The sequence below is a fragment of the Lonchura striata genome, chromosome 14 (assembly GCF_050655825.1).
Source record: "Lonchura striata isolate lonStrDom1 chromosome 14, ASM5065582v1, whole genome shotgun sequence".
Taxonomy (NCBI): domain Eukaryota; kingdom Metazoa; phylum Chordata; class Aves; order Passeriformes; family Estrildidae; genus Lonchura; species Lonchura striata.
Genome location: NC_140716.1, coordinates 13,661,280 through 13,677,895, shown reverse-complemented (window position 1 = coordinate 13,677,895; position 16,616 = coordinate 13,661,280). Strand labels below are relative to the sequence as shown.

The 16,616-nt window shown below is 40.6% G+C and overlaps 1 protein-coding gene across 8 annotated transcripts in view; it reads left to right on the top strand.

Moving 5' to 3' along the window:
* Positions 1 to 16,616, top strand: part of KATNIP (katanin interacting protein) — a 56,688-nt gene that overhangs the window by 30,182 nt on the left and 9,890 nt on the right. For 5 of the 8 annotated variants that reach the window (XM_085591748.1, XM_085591750.1, XM_085591749.1 and 2 more), the window contains exons 15-23: positions 1,985 to 2,713; positions 3,461 to 3,669; positions 7,162 to 7,212; positions 7,303 to 7,366; positions 9,267 to 9,444; positions 11,767 to 11,932; positions 15,200 to 15,357; positions 15,663 to 15,727; positions 16,056 to 16,166. In XM_085591748.1, coding sequence (XP_085447874.1) covers positions 1,985 to 2,713; positions 3,461 to 3,669; positions 7,162 to 7,212; positions 7,303 to 7,366; positions 9,267 to 9,444; positions 11,767 to 11,932; positions 15,200 to 15,357; positions 15,663 to 15,727; positions 16,056 to 16,166 — 1,731 coding nt within the window. The remainder of the gene's footprint in view (positions 1 to 1,984; positions 2,714 to 3,460; positions 3,670 to 7,161; positions 7,213 to 7,302; positions 7,367 to 9,266; positions 9,445 to 11,766; positions 11,933 to 15,199; positions 15,358 to 15,662; positions 15,728 to 16,055; positions 16,167 to 16,616) is intronic. The other 3 variants (XM_085591753.1, XM_085591752.1, XM_077786816.2) reach the window with 1 other exon arrangement.

The following is a 16,616-nucleotide window of genomic DNA, read 5'->3' as shown; positions in this document are numbered from 1 at the left end:
GCACTCCCAGGATGGATCAGCAGAGGCATTTTGGGTACTTGGGAAACCTCAATATCTCAACACAGGCACTTGTGAGACCTCGCTTGGAAAACTGCAGCTCTGATCATCCATTTTCAGAAAGCTGATTACCAAGTGGGACAGATACAGAGGAGAGCTTTTAGAATGATTTGGGAAATGAAGCATGTGATTGCAGCATGGAAATATGATTGCTGTTTAGAACTGCAGGGAGTAAAGAAAGAGATTAACACAACAGAGGGAGAAGAAAGGTGTCTTTTTTCTATGTAGTCTTGCCCCAAAATGTAGTTTACTAAAGTTTCGAGAGGAGCTGTGTGTGGTGTGTGTCACCATCAGAAACTGGTGGTTCAAGACACTCCTGAACCCACAGAGGAGTTGGATGTTTGAGGTGCTATTAATAAATAATGCATTTTATATTCTTAAAAGAAAAAAGGCACACCCTGTAAGCCTTCAGCCATTGGTGTCTGCTTTTGGGTCACTTCTGCTTTCCTTTCAGAGCTCCACTTCTCCTGTTACCACTCCTTAAAGTAGCTCACAAGCCTCTTAACTTGACCTTGCACTGCCCTAGAAGGGTTTCAGAATTGTAACCTCTGGACTGTTGGAAAGGAAAAGGGAAAAACTAGGAAAGTCAATGGATGTTACATACTCCTCTGTACTCTGCTCATCCCAAAATTTTCAAGCTTTAACATTTTCAAGGGCTAAATATTTGTACAGTGCCTTGTCCAGGTGAATTGTGAGGCTCTGGGGTGTATTGTTGGGGATCAGTCACTCTTGAGTATCTGTACTGGTAGTGGTGTGAGCAAGAAAGTGACTTAAAAGTGTCTGATGTTCTCTGAAATATGAACCTTTCCTTCACATCTGCATTTTCCTTGTGGTCTAAGGAGGAGTTCCAGGTTGGTCTCCAGCCTTTCACTCTGGAAACCCTTTTCCAGGTAGTTTCTCATCTGCTTTAAAATTCTTAATTTTCTCTCACGTGTCCCCACTGTAAATTATTATTTGCCATGCACAGATTAGGAACATTGCCTCCTTCCAGTATTTCCAAAAACACAGTTAAAATTAGTCTTGAGCAGTCTTTTGGGAAAATTTTGTTTTGCATTTCACAGCAATTGGCATTTATTCTTGAAAACCATTTGTTTTAGTATCCACCCAAGGACACTGTACAGAAGTAAAATCTGGCCCACGGGCCTGTAATTGTTCAGTACTCCACTTCCTTTTCTTCATTTATTTGAAGAAAACACATGAGTGACTGCTTTATTGAAAACCTTGGTTATTATCTGTTCCTAATTGTTTTGAGATGGAAATGAAGCAGTTCCCCAGAGCAGCCACAAGGAGAAGATGCTTTGCTCCCACTGGGCCCCTCTGATGTGTTGCCCTCCCATTGTTGCATTCCCATTGGATATCTTGTAATTATTCTCTTTCTACATCTCACGCGTGCTGAAAAATAGGAAAAATATTTGGACATATCTGCCTAGAATGCTCATCTCATCCTCCCTGTTTGCTGAACCTGCTCCTTTTCCCACCACTTTTCTTTATACACCTTTGGCTCATTTTGAGAGAAGAACCAGCTTTTCTCTGTAATGCCTTACATTAACCAGTTCAGCCATTTCCAGCTGTATGAAAGACCTGCAGAGGGCTGTTTTAAACTCCTGTAACAGCCACACAATAAGTATCACTGGGCAAAAATCTCAATTTCTTTAAGGGCTGAGGCAAGAATTCACAGTGTCAAACTTAGTTACAGTTTGTACCATGGCAGGAGTTCTGCTCCTCCATAGGTAAAAGTGATTTTGTTCATTGTGTCTGAGTGGGGAAGGGAAAATGGGACATGTGGCCTTTGTGATAGAGAGGCAAAGTACAAGTGCTGCTGTCAGAGACTTTCCCAGTGAGGGACACGACATCATTCTGCAGAGTCAGTGCTGGTGTGGTTTGCTCCCTGTTTGTACATTAAATGCCTTTGTAATGTTGTTTTCAGATGAAAGTTTTCCCATCAAGGATGTAGCAACCTCTAGAATGAAGTGGTGCAATGAGCAAGAACACACTCTGCAGGAGTCCTGGAACTCCTTGGTGAAATTTAATTATTCCCACCGTGGTCGGATCTCGAACATGGATTTTCAAGGGGATATTTTTGATGAGTTTCTCCAACAGCAGAAAATCAACCGGCCTGGAGAACATCAGAGAAAAGAAGGACTACAAACACTACCAAAGAAGCAAGAGGAAGAAAATTCTGTGGATATACAGGATGGAAGTGATTTTAAAATCCCTGTTTTACCTTTTGGGCAGCACTTGGTGATAGACATCCGAACCACGTGGGGAGACAGACATTATGTTGGTCTGAATGGAATTGAAGTCTTCAGTTCTAAAGGAGAGCCTGTTCAGATTGCAAAAATAACAGCTGAACCCCCTGACATAAATATTTTACCAGCTTATGGAAATGATCCCAGGATAGTAACCAACCTAATAGATGGGGTGAATCGGACCCAGGATGATATGCACCTCTGGCTGGCACCATTCACCCCTGGAAAACCTCACTTTGTCTTTATTGACTTTGTGAATTCCTGTCAGGTAGCCATGATTAGGATCTGGAATTACAATAAATCCCGAATCCACTCCTTCCGCGGTGTGAAAGACATTATCATGGTGCTGGATGAGCAGTGCATCTTTAAAGGAGAGATTGCCAAAGCCTCAGGAACCTTGTCTGGAGGTAGGCTGTAAATTCTGATTTTCCTTGTGGAAACAGCAGTACAATACAAACAAAATATATTTAGCTTGTTTGTTATCATTTTCCACTTCAAAGCAAGCTGGCACTCTGTCTGGTGTTTAATTTAAAAACATAATGCAAAGCCCATTAATGCATTCTTCACTGATACTGAGGATTTTAGCATCATACAAAGCTAATCTCCATTTTTAGCTATGTCTCAGCAACCAGTCTGTGTTTCAATCACATCAGATAGGCACTAGAAATTTCAAAGTTGCAGCTTTTTGCTTGTTTTCATATGCATGGTCTTTTGGAGAAGGTGAATGGGAAGATATTTTTTCTACTTTCTATGTTTCTGAAATCTGAATGAATTCTCTAGTGAATTCTCTAATTTTCCATTGAATTTCCATTGGAGAAATGGAATTTCCATTGAAATAAATGACCATCAGACAAATTGTCCAGAGAGTTTTTGGATAGCCCAAAAGCTTCAGGAGCAGTTCCTGGTCCTTTGACAAGAGTTTCCAGCAGGGTGTTAGAGAATCCATTAGACAATTGAAATTCTCTAATTTTCCATTGTGCAGTATAAGTTTGAGAGTGAAACACTAATTATAGCCTTAATCAGAATCAATTTGCCATATATTATCTTTAAACACTCCTGCAAATAAAATGCAAAGAAGGACCAAAAATTATTTTTCTCATTCTTTATATTATTCTTGCATTATTTCTCCATTTAATTCTGTATGTTGCCTTCAGCTCCAGAGCACTTTGGGGATACCATATTGTTCACTACTGATGATGATATTCTTGAAGCCATTTACTACTATGATGAGACATATGATGGAGAAATGGGAGATTCCAGCTCCCTGAGATATGAGGAAGAGCTGAAGAGGCCAACAACTGCAGACAGGGAGGGAGATGAGAGACCTTTTACACAAGCAGGGTTGAGAACAGAGAACCAACAGGTGGGGACCTCTTATGTTCAAAACTCTCTTTAAATGTCTGTTTGAAACATGGGAGTAATAGACATATTTCCAGGCTGGAATAAAACTGCAGGAGAACTAACACAATTACTACTATTTTAAAGACATTTTTTTCACCAGATCAATAATTTATGCTGTTTTTTTAAAGCCTGAAAGGTCCTCCAAATTGTGGTTTCCCTGATTAATTAATAAGCTTACTTCTTTACTTACTTAGACAGTGACAGGGGGAATTCTTTATGATTTGGGTACTCCTGAAGGTTTCTGCACTGTCAGTGATTTTTCCCCTACAGTTACTCCTATCATGAGTAGCTGTGCTCCCTGGCATTCCAAACCAAAGGTTTTTCCATATTTTCCATATTGTTGGTTTCTTCCTCTACAAATTGAGGATGTTAAATGAGAAGGGTCTCTTCCTCTCAACCCTCCCCTTATTTTTCCTATTTTTTTTTTTTTTTTTTTTGACTAGCATCATCACAGGTTTGGGTGCATTTTGCATCATAAAAACACCTGTTTTCTAGTCCATGCAGAAGATATTTCACTCCTTGGAGGAAGGCTGTATTTCCAAGCATTTGAGCTCTTGTCTTATGCCATTCCTGCCCAAACAGTCCAGTGTCTGAGCAAAGATCCCACAGGATTTTCTCAAGATGCTGTGTGGCAGTTTTTGACCTGTTTTCCTCAAAATTTTCTACTTTCTCAGAATCTTCCTGAGCACCATTTGTGGCATCAATGAGGTTTTCTTTTTTTAGGGTTCACACTTTTACTTGTGAGTCTGTCAGGAGATCCAAAGCTGAATCAATCCAAATTCCAGCTGCTCCAGCTGATCTTCCCAGGGATATATGGTTCTAATGAGCCTCCTGTGGTTGCCACACCTTCCCCTTCTGTCTTCTCCTGTTTTTCTTGAGGCTCACAAGACAGAAGGAGATCCAATTGAGTTGGAATTTGATCTCACTGTTAAGACCTTGAGTCAGTGGCTTTAACCCTTGGACTTCTGCAGGAATTTTGAGCCCATCTTTGCATGCAGGATCTGAAACTGCTCAGAACAGTGCAGGGTTTCATGAAGATAAACTGAAGCTGACCTTCCTTTTCCTGGTCAGCTGTTTATTGTGAGCATTCACCAGGACCTCTTCCATGGCAGAAGCTTTGCCCTGGACCGTCAGGTCCTTGCTCAGACACAAGCTCTGCTTTTCATTTTGCTGTTCAGCTGTGATGCCCTTCACCCCCTGCTGTGACTCTGAAACTGCTGTATCAGCGGTGGAGTAACAAAAGCTGTTGTGACTGAGCCATTGATCTCTCTGTCACTGTGTGTTTGCTGGTACCATCAGGATTTCTGCAGGGGGATGTTCATGTTGCCAGAATGATACAGATCCACTGCACAATTTGTCTTCCCCAGCCTCATGTTGTCAGACCAGTATTGACCAGTTTGAGCAGCCCTGCTGTTGTTCATTCCCCTTCATTCCCTGTTGCACATTCAGTAGATGAAATGGTGTGTTTTACTAAAATCTTTCTAAAAGCTCTTACAGCTTTTCTGTCAATATTATCCATGACCATCTGTGTGTCCATGAATTCAGGAACCTTTAGCATGTTGATTTTATAGCAGGTCAGACCTGTGGCTACTGCACTTGGTTCAACTCTGGGGCCAGTAGTGGCTGCTGAGAGAGAAAGAAAGAACAGCACAAACTATTTCTGTTTCTCTGAAACACTCATTCAGCCCTTAGAAATGTGTCTCACAAGGACTTTTTAACTTAACCTCTGTGTTTAATATCATGCCACAGATTTCTATTGCTTGAATTCATCCACCAGCTTTTTGAACCCACATGCACTTTTAAAATTTACAGTTCTCCGTGGCAAGTTTCCAAGCTGAACCTGCATGGCACAAAGAACCTCCTCCTTTTTCTTGCTAGCTTAATTTAATGTTCTCTGGGTTTTGTGTTGGAAGAAATGAAACAATTATTCCCCACTCCCTTCTTCAAGCCACTCAAGAGATTTATACCCCTGTGTTAGTCTTCTAAATCTTTTCCAGAATGGTTGCTCCTAGGAAGGTGTTGAACATTTGGTCAGGTGTAAGAGCATGGTAATACTTTCTACTTTTTATTGCTTTTCCAATAACTCCTGTATTATGGTAGTGTTTTGTTTTAGCCGTAAGAATCTAAGAACACAGGTAGGACAATGCCCACTGGCAGAAGTACTTAAAATAGTAGAAAATGAGACCATATCTGAAAGAAAATATATTGGGCATCAGTGGAATGGAATCATCAGGAAGGGATCTGAGTAGATAAGAAAGGGAGAAAAGAGCGGATAAGGTGCCTTGGCACAAATGGTTTATGGTCTGCTAGGGAGGGCATTATTTTGCAATCAGTAAACCCAGTGCCTTTCATTGTGTCCGTGGGTTTTGATTTTCAGTAAAGTTGCAAATTTGAATTCCCAGGCTGGTCTTTTAGAATTGTTGTGAGGAACAGAACTGGCTCGTGAGAGAGGTACCTCCAGTGGGAGGGATTTTCCACTGTGTAGCTTCTGTGGGTTTATTTCAGAGCCCATTTCTTGTTCAGTCTCAGCTGAATTACCTTGATTCCCCCAGGGACATTTGCTGCCACATGAAGGATTCTGCAGTCTGGGAGCCCATGAGATCCTGGGGATCAGTGCTTAAATTGCAGGGATCTAATGGAATAGTAGGAGACAAGTGTTGACAAGTCTTTATTTATTTTACTTAGGCACTGTGTAGATCCATTTGATGTATTGTGGCTGACAGGAAGTTTATTTCTAATGATGAATTAAAGAGAAAGAGTCTGGACTTCTAATTTCCTGTTTGGCCTTTGACTACTAATGAAGATTGAGCTGATGTTTTTATACAGCTACTTATAAAAATGGCAAGGTTTTATTCTAATCTACTATTATTTATTTTGGAGGCAATACTGGTATATGTGAAGTTAAGATTGTTTTCTCTGTTTTACATTTGTCCACAGAGAACAGAATTTGCCATTTTATCCCACTTACTCAGTGAAGTGAATTCTATCTGCAATCCTTTGCCATTTTTGTCCTTACTACCCTGATTGCCCCAGTGTGATCAGCAAATTTTGTCATCTGTTTCTTCACTTTTCTGAATAGCATAGGCAATTTTTAATTAGCATTGCCAGAGCAGAAGCACAAGCTTTTGGACAAGTTTGCTTGTTTGTTCTGCCTCTTAATTCTTGAGGAGAAATTGTGGTGGCACTCTCTGGTCTTGACTTCCTTCCAGACTCCTTGTGTCTGCAACAGATTTGCAACATATTGCAAATGCAGCATATTATCACTTGCTGATGGCAGTCTGCAGGGAAATAAGTGTTATTTAAGGATTTCAGCCTCTTTGAGAAGAGGTAGCTCACACTATGGAGTCTCCCATTTCACATTTCTATATGCACTAATCTAAAACCCTGCCCTAACAGTCTGGGCTTTCCCCATCTGATATTCTACATTTTGGGTCATGTTTTCCATTTTTTGCAGGGCAGCCTGCATGGGGAGGCAGAGGGGAGATTGATATACAAAAAGAAACAGGTACAAATATAACTATTTTACAAATACAGACTTTATATAAGCAGTCAGTGTAAGTGTAATACTGAACCTGTGCCTTGACTTTCTTTTTAGGTTCAAGAGCCAGACTCTGCCTCTGAATGCATACCAAAAGAAACAGGAATATTTACTGGAAAATGTAAGTTCTTACATTTACTTCTTGCTTTACCAGCCTTCCCCCAAACATGTTATCAAGGATGATCTGATTTGTCTGCTGTACAGCACTTTGTGACAGATTCCAGGTCTAGAATAAAGAAGGGAATTGAATATTTAAGGCAGAAGCTTTGTTTGCTATGGCATTTACAACATTATATTGTAACAGTTGGCTTTTAATCTCAGAAAAATAACATTAGCCATTTGCTTAGTCCCTGAATGGGATTTCTAATAGCTGTGTCCCTTACCCAGTAATTCTCTCCCAATCCTTTGTGTTTATGTAGACTGACTGAATTTTTTAGATTGGATTGACAACAGAAACCCTAGAGTAAAGCTAGATCAGAGTGTAATATCCCTGCTTAACTATCTGATTTATTATCCTGTACCAAACCTGCTCTCTGTGGGCCTTTCAGCTGTTGTTCAGAGAGTTTCTGGATAGCCCAAAAACTCCAGGAGCAGTTCCTGGTCCTTTGACACGAGTTTCCAGCAGGGTGTTAGGAAATTTTTTTCACCCTGAGAGCAATCCAACTCTGGATTGAGAGGGTTTGGAATCTGCCAGCCTTGGAGACAGGAAAACTTCCCCTGGATGAGCTCCTGAGAGCCTTGATGCTGGACTTGTTCTGAGTTTGGAGCCGGATTAGACACCTCCAGAAGTTCCTTTTCCCCATGTCATCCTCAGATTCTGTAAGGAATCCTAAACTCTGGGGAATACTAAATCTGTGTGGATGGCTGCTTCAGTGCAGCTTTCCACTGGAGAACAGACTGGTTCTCCTGAGAGCTCCTGCCTGCTTGTACCCTGAGCAGCTTTAGTCTCAGCTCTGGCCTTGGGACTAGTTCTTCTGTCAGTGTAGCCAGAGCTCCAGATTTGTCAGCTGACAGTTGTTTAATTCTATTTCTTTGTGTCCCTGCAAATGCTGATGAAATCTTACACCCAAGTGAATCTCTGTGTATATCAAGACTTGCTCTACGTTTTTAGGGGTAACTGCTGGATGGTTTAAGAGGTTTAATGCTTGTTTGTTTTACAAACATAAATGATGACTACTGGTTTTCCTTTAGACATTAACCAACCTGATTATTTGTGGGCTTCTGTAGTGTGTGAAATGAAAGGTATTTTTAATTTACAGGGATGGATTTTTATAGAACCTGATCAGATTGGAATTTTACTTGTTATATCTGTACATGCTATTTCTGTCTTTTCAGTAAGGCATAAAACAGGTGGAACAGGAGATTCACATTCAGCCTTTTGTCCATCCAGCTTTTCTTTCCTGTTTATTTTCTGAAGATACAGCCTAATCAATATTTGTGCTTTTCACTGATGCTGTCCCATGAAAATGCTTCCATGTGTTCAGTTCTGATGTGAAGAAAATAACTTAAAAACATTAGTAAACCAGGCTTTTTCTTTGCTTTAACTGTGAGTAGGTGTTCTCTAAAAATGTATGGATTTCTGAGAGGCTGGATTTATATGAATCTATACATTTATCTGGTGAAAGATGATGGATTGACTTCGGACTAATGGATCTTCTCTGTGTCTGCATAATCACAAAATCTGTCATGTAACTGCTTAAATGTGTCACTGGCTGGCTGTCAGGGTGCAGTCCCAGTAATGAGGCACTTGGGAACGTGCTTGATCAGCAGTTGTGTAATTTCAAATGAACAAGAGGCTGGTGGCACATTAAAGGGCTCTGACACAGATTAAAAAGAAGCTGCTGTTACATGGAGGTGGACAAACAGAGCAGGAAACATCCAATTCCAGCATATATAAAGTTATTGAATCTGTACAAAATACCCATGCTGTTAATCACTGGGATTTGCACTCGTGTTTACATTGGCTCATCACTACACACCAGTAATTTACAGAGACATTAAATGTATATTCCTTTATGTAGGCCTGCAACTGAACTTTACCATGACCTGGGGAGACTCTCATTACCTGGGACTGACAGGACTTGAAGTGATAGGAAAGGATGGTCAAGCATTAAAAATCAATGCAGAACAGATTTCTGCTTCACCCCAAGACTTAAATGATCTTCCAGAGTACACAGGAGATTCCAGAACATTAGAAAAGTAAGTAACCAAAGACTTGGGATGCATTTTACATCAGATTTTTTGAAGTGACACATTTCTATAAACTTATGTTAACACATGTTAATGTGAACATGATTTTTATCCCATCACTGCTCATTCTTGGAATTCACAGGCTGTCCAGGAACAGCTTGTTGTAGAAACATGAATGAGATGTTTCCAAAAGATGGTGTTTGAGCTGGGAGATGATAACATGCCTGGTTGGTATTTCTGCCAAGGACTTTCCAGGAAGAAATGTGGGTGTTCTGTAGCATCTGTTTGTGCATATTGAGTGATATTCATGCAGGATTTCTGGAGAATTTCAAGGAAGAATTTCACGTTAGCAAAGACTGAGGATGTGTTTTATGCCATTGGGGAATTGCACAAATAGGTGCCATTCTTTTGGCCAATTTGCGGCACTTTTTTGGCAAATCTAATGAAGTTTTATTCATTGACAAGTATATTTCCTCACATTAACCTGTGCATCTAAATGGCAGCAGTATAGAAATGATAGGCTGTAGATCTGGAGAGGACTTGGCATTTTGGATGTTATTGAAGCTGCATCCTGTTGTTTCTGAGTCATCTCTCCATTTTAAAGGGTATTTTTGGTTGTAATCCTATCTTGCTGGCATGTTTATGGGCTGTGACCAGGTTTATGAATTAGGACTTGTCTTTTCAAAGGCTCTGGAGTCTTCCTTAGAATGTTGTATTTATCTCCATGCACACTAACTCTGTTGTTTGTAATTTTCTGCTAATCTGACTAATGCAGATATCAACCTTACTTGTGTGTAATTCCTTGTTCCTTCTACCATCATGTATGAAAATCTCCTCTGTAGGCAGTTGCTGATCTAAGAAACCTTCCCATGACATCCCTTGTGATGAACTGATTCTGCTGGGGGAGTCTCTCCAGACCCCACCCTGATGGACCCAAATGCAAAGAATTCATTTACCTTTTTTGTTGGTGCCTTTTCCTCTCTGAATGCTCCTTTTGCAGCCCAGTGATATGTTGATCCTACAGAATTTCTGGCAAGCTTTCTGCCCCTGATGTATATAAGGGATTTTATTTATTTGTATCTTTTGCTTGCTAGCCTTCAGACTCTTTTTTTGGCCTATATGTATGCATTTAACCTTCCAGAGTTTATGAGTCTATCAATTTAGGGCTTTTTTCATCATGAATTTTGCTGAAAGATGGCCATAATAACTTTGTTTATCCTGCTACTGAGCCAGGCTGGCTTTGAGTTTTCAAGTCCTTCTTCTTTCTAACATCTTTCTTAGTAAGTGGGTTATATTTTTTTTTTTTTTTACATTCTTGTTTGTTTTGCTGAAGAACTTTTTTGGGCATAAGAAATAGAGGCGCTTTTGGCTCTGAATATTCCTGCAAGCATGTTGAATTTGAGTACATTGCAGTGCTCTCAACTGTGGCATTTGGAATAAGTCCTGTGTACTATTCAAGAACAAATCAAGAATTATCTCTTCTCTCATGGACTCCCTAATCAGTTCCTCTGTGAAAGAGTCATTATTCAAATCTTTTTCTTTAAGGAATTGCCAAGTCTGGCACTCATTCTTCCATTAAACTTTTAAATAAATAGTAAGTATATACTTACTTTTTTGGCAGTGTACCAAAGTAATTACAGTGGAAAATTAATTCATATTCTCCTTTACTCCACATTCGTATGGCACAGTTTGTGGTAGAAGAATATAATGTCAGCAAACATCAGGTTTAACTTTATTTAGTCAGCCTGAAGCCTGTGCTGCCATGAAAAGACATTGTCCTGCTGGTTGGAAGCTTTGTGAAATAGCAGAGATGTGGCTAATTGTGTCCACGAGGGATGTGAGCAAACCCTGGTCCTGCTCAGGGTTATCCAGCTGCCATCCAGCTCCTCCTGGCATCCACCAGACTTGTGTTGGCATAGAAATACCCTGCAGGGTGCCAGATCCACTGCTTTGGGCGTGGAGCTGGCTTCAGAAATCACATTGTACCTGGCTTTGAGTCCTGCCTTCAGCCACTTTGCTACAGAGGCAGCTGAGCTTTCCTTTGCCTGTCCCTGCTCACACAGGGAAAACATAAGGATTTTGCTGTTTTTACTTAAGCAGACCTAACTAAAGAAAATACTGTTTTTTTTTCTCCCTCCACTGCCTTTAGTTCAATACTTGCATGCTATTTTTGATGTTTTCTCTGCTTTTAATTGAATGCACAAGGGCATGAGAAGCCCTGGAAGCTGGAAGTGGCATCCAGAATAAAATAAACCCTAGGAAAGTTCCCTGCTTTTGATGAGAGAAGCCAGCTTTTCCTTTTGTGCAGCTAATGGACTTTTCTCTTTGTAGGTTAATAGATGGGACTAATATCACAGTGGAGGATGACCATATGTGGCTCATTCCCTTCTCTTTTGGAGAAGATCATCTGCTCACAATCCATTTTGATAAAACTGAAAGTATTGCAGGGCTTCGCTTTTGGAACTATAATAAATCTCCAGAGGATACCTACAGAGGGGTAAGTAAAAGAAAAGGAGCACTGCCAGCAAAAATATACAGCAGTGCATTGGAAAATTGGTACTGTGATGAATGAATATAGCTGCCTTAATGGAACACCATAAATCTTTCTAGATTGTCTGAGGCTGAATTTTGTGGCAGGTATAATGCATTCCTGTCTCCACAAACAGCAGATAGTAAAAAAAAAAAAAAAAAAAAGCCAGAGATGGTTTAAAGAACTCTTCACAGCTGATTTTTCTAAGAGACACATTCAATAGCACATATTATATTCAGGATATATGAAAAGTGGTATCCTCTCAATATGTGGTATTTAGACCTACTGTATGATTCTACTGTATGAAATGCATGGAATGATATGAGGGAAACTTTTCCAAAGAAACTCTGTTTAGTTCAGGTTCAGAAGGCCACTCACTCAGTACTGCCTTTTCCAGGAAGAGTCTTTTGAAATATTAATATTTAATAAATGGAAAGTTGCCGCCTTCAAGCATTTTAGCTAAATTAATTTAGCTAAATGATTTTTAATTTTTTAATAATTTTAAAATTATTAATTTAGCAGAACAGTTTTTAATTTTTTAATTTTAGCTAATTTAGCTAAATAGTAATTTAGCTAAAATTAACATAAATCCTCTCTTATTGGCAAACTGCCTGCTTTATATTTATTTTTCCATACTAAAATGTTGGGATTGACAATTGACACCTGGTGGAGATAATTTTAGACCTTTTCACTCTGAGTTTGGCTGCTGTACTTACACATGTAATAATAACACTTGTGGTGATAACGATAACAAACCAGAGGTTGCTGTTCATTGCACAGAAAGTTTAGGAATCCACCTGTTCCCAGGTTTTCCACCTCAAAAGGCAACTGTTGGATTCCAAATTCAGGCAATAAATAAGAACACAATTCTTACTGTGTTCCAAATTCAGGCAATAAATAAGAACACAAATGTTGGCACATATTAAACTGGAGAGATGACAAAAAGGATGTTTGTGAAATCCCAGCTGATCCAGAGATTTGAACAGAGAGCCCCTGATTTTGTGCTCCATCACATTTGCCCAGTTCCTTTGACACATGTTCTGGTTCTGGAGCATTTTGAGCATTACCATTTAAACATACAAAAGAGGGCTTTTAGTGACATTTATGTCCTGATTTCAGCTGGGATAGAGTTAATTTTCTTCCCAGGAGCTGTATTTTGGATTTAGGGTGATAATAATGTTGGTAACTTACTGATATTTTAGTTGTTGCTGAGCAGTGTTTATTAAATCTCTAAAATCTAACATGGAATTTGGTTTCTGGAGGCCAAACCAAGGAAAGAAAGGAATAAAGGTGTATTTTCAGCAGTTTACTTGGCTAGGTAGGAAAAAGAAGTGAGTCTGACACAGGTGTCTACGTGCATGAATACTGAAAATCCCATAAGATTTAGTGGATACCACTTAAAGGAGGAGCCCATAGCTGCAGTCTTGTAGAAGGATAAAATAAATTATTTGGAAAACGAAAGATGCAAGGTCCACTAGGCCACAGGGAAGGAGGTTTTAGGCTGTAAACCCAGGGCATCCTGATATCTGTGTCTTGAAGTATTGCTGCTCCTTCTAGGAACCAGTCCCTGGGTGTGAGATGGGATGATTTGTTAGGCAGCTGCAGGCTGGGGGATTCTATTCACAGCTTTACTGTGAGAGGGTAATGGCAGGGACTGTCAGAATGAAGACCTGGGTGCTATTTGCAGCTCTGTGAAAAATCACCTTGGGAGAGCTTTGTTATGCCATTTGTAAAATGCAATAGGTGACGGCTGAGTGCCTCCTCAGATGATGAGAATTACTTAGAAATGAGGGCTGTAAAGGGCACATAAATATAAGCAGCTGTGGTATAATAGGTAAGATTCCATCTCTGACTCTCCAGACTTCCCATTCACTGTGTGTTTCCGTTTAGAAAAGTGTATTTCTTTGGATTTCTCACTTCCTCTCCTTAGCCTGGCAGACTTATTCAGCTGGAAAGCAGCATGCAGAAGTTTCTCATCTGAAAAAGATGTTTCCTTTATTTGATCCCAAGTGTATTGAAGATGAAGCCAGAAATAGTTATTTCTCCACACTTGGTAGTCATACAAATATTCCCTCCTAATTAAACTTCATGGAAATGAACTGGGCTCCTCCTCCAGTCTAGCACAAACTGGTACTTGGTGAGAGACCCAGGGCAGCAAATGCTGCTTGTGATGAACATTAAGTTATATTTAACAAATTAGAGAGCAAGGTGCAGTGATTAATTGTTGCAATGTGGTTGAATTGTTCTGCACCTGGGATCATGGATACAGCTCCACATGGTGCTGCTGGGGGAGGGTGAAGGAGCCAGGACTCCTGCATCAGCTGAATAAATGTGCCTGAATTATTCACTTTAATCTCCAGAGGTTGGATAAGGTGTGCTCACACCTCTGAAGTGGCCACAGCTCAATTGTCTCTGTCTGGTACCTTTTCTTTATTCATATGCCCTGAGGTTACACACAGCACTGCTCGGCAGAGGAATTTGTATGATCCTGGAGAAGTCCAAGTGCCACCTGCCACAGAGATAAATAGAAGTGCTGAAATACAGGCTGCTGTAAATGCAACAGAAACACCACAGTCTGCTCTGGAGAGAGCAGCAGGCTGTGGGATTTCTGGAAGGGTGCCCCTAGCCAGGCTGGGCAATCCCAGCTGCCTTAGAAGAGCTTTCAGGTGCTTGATGTCTCAGATTCCCTTTGTGACATGACGCTTGAGAGCTTCCCATTCTCTTGATGTAAATCTTGCTGCAGGCTCAGGAATCAAGAGGATTGTTTGGGTTGGGAAAGAGCTGTAAGGTCATCATGTCAAACTGCAAACCTCACACTGCCAAGGCCAGCACTGACCCATGTCCCCAAGTGCCTCATCGACACCTCTGAAATCCCTCCAGGGATGGGCTCTCCACCCTGGGCAGCCTGTGCCAGTGCTTGAGCACTCTGTGAAGAAGGGAGGCTTCAGTTTGCTGAGATCTAGTGCCATGCAGTAATTGAAGGATCTGTCAATACTTTTTTTTAGTGTTTTTCCCCCAAATCCTCACTTCTTCCATCCCATCAATGTGATGACATGGACATTATGGATTGCAGCTTTCTTTTGCCAAAGGAAGTCACACTCTAGAGGAATGAAATAAATACAGCTAAGTGAAATTATTTCAGCCTCTGAAGTGAATGGAATTGTTTGCAATTATTTTAATGGAAGTCATGTCATGTAATATCAGGTAATCTTATGTTTTGCTCTTCTAAACCAGGCTAAGGTGGTCCATGTGGTGCTGGATGGGCACAGCATCTCCCCCCTGGAGGGCTTCCTTATTCGCAAGGGACCAGGCAACTGCCACTTTGACTTTGCTCAAGAAATTCTCTTTCTTGACTATCTACAGCCCCAGCCAGTTCCTAAAGTACACAGGAGGTAAAATAGGATGTTTTTGTTGTCTGAACCACTTGATTTCTCTTCACTGTTGCAGTGTCATTTCACATTCCCTGTTGGAGCTGCCTGTGTGAGGCTCCTGGGTGAAGACATGGAGCACTAAGAGCAGAGCTTCACTTGGTTTTAACCCTGACCAAATTGCTCTGAGGTCTGAGGGGACTCTGGTCCATCATCACATGTGGAGGCTGGGGTGCTGTCTGTGGAGGTTTAATTCTTTGGGTTTATCTTCTCTTCTGAATGAGCCAAGGGTACATAAAAAACCTGGTTTGCCTTGTTTTTTTTGGCAGGACTGCTTCAAGGACACTGGAACAAGCCAGTATGGACTATGAAGCACCATTAATGCCCTGTGGTTGTATCCTTCCCTGTCGTCTTCCTTGTCATATGGGATATTTTAGAGTTGCATACCATGGTTAGGAGTCCTGAGCTTTATAAATCCAACAATTTTGGGTGCTTTAAGGTATTAACAAGACACAAAGAATATGAGAAAGGCTTCCATAAAGTATGGCTTAAGAATAAATCAGATCTGTTTTCAGATTCTCTGGTGGCTTTTTCTCCTGAACTGCAAATAAGAGTGTCTGACATCGTGGGCTGCACAATAATTTTTCAAACTGCAGATTAAATAGTCTGTTAGGAAAAAGCTTCTGTGTTGATATTTTCCTTAACAGCCTTTTGCTTTTCAGTTATTTTCCAGTTCCAGCTCCTGACAAGTTGGGGTGATCCCTACTACATTGGTTTGAATGGGCTGGAGTTGTTCAATGAGCATGGAGAGCAAATCTTACTGACTGAAAACAGTATCCTTTGCACAGCAAGCACCCCTGGCCCTGCTGATGCACTTTACTCCCTGGCAAATTGTCACTCCACATTGCCAGGTTGTCCTGTGGGATTAACTTGGCTTCTATTTCTCTGTGTTTTGGTGATGAATCTCTTTTCCATGTGTTTTTATGGATTCTGTATCATTCCAGAACGTTTTTTCTCTCAATGGGATGCACCAACAAAGCAGGACAAAGTTAGAGAGGGGAAGGCTTAAGAAGGGTGTGGTATTTTCTGCTCTTGACATTTCTTCTGTGGTGGGGAAGGAGCAGAAAGTATGCTGAGCTATAAATTCATAAGAAAAGATTGAATTCAGTGCTTTTTTTTTTTATTGCGCGTCAAGAAGGAAATTTTTCATAACCCTTGGTCTGGAGATTTAGGCTGTTCTAGACACCCAGTGCAGTGATGAAGATCAGGGCTGAGAGTTTGAC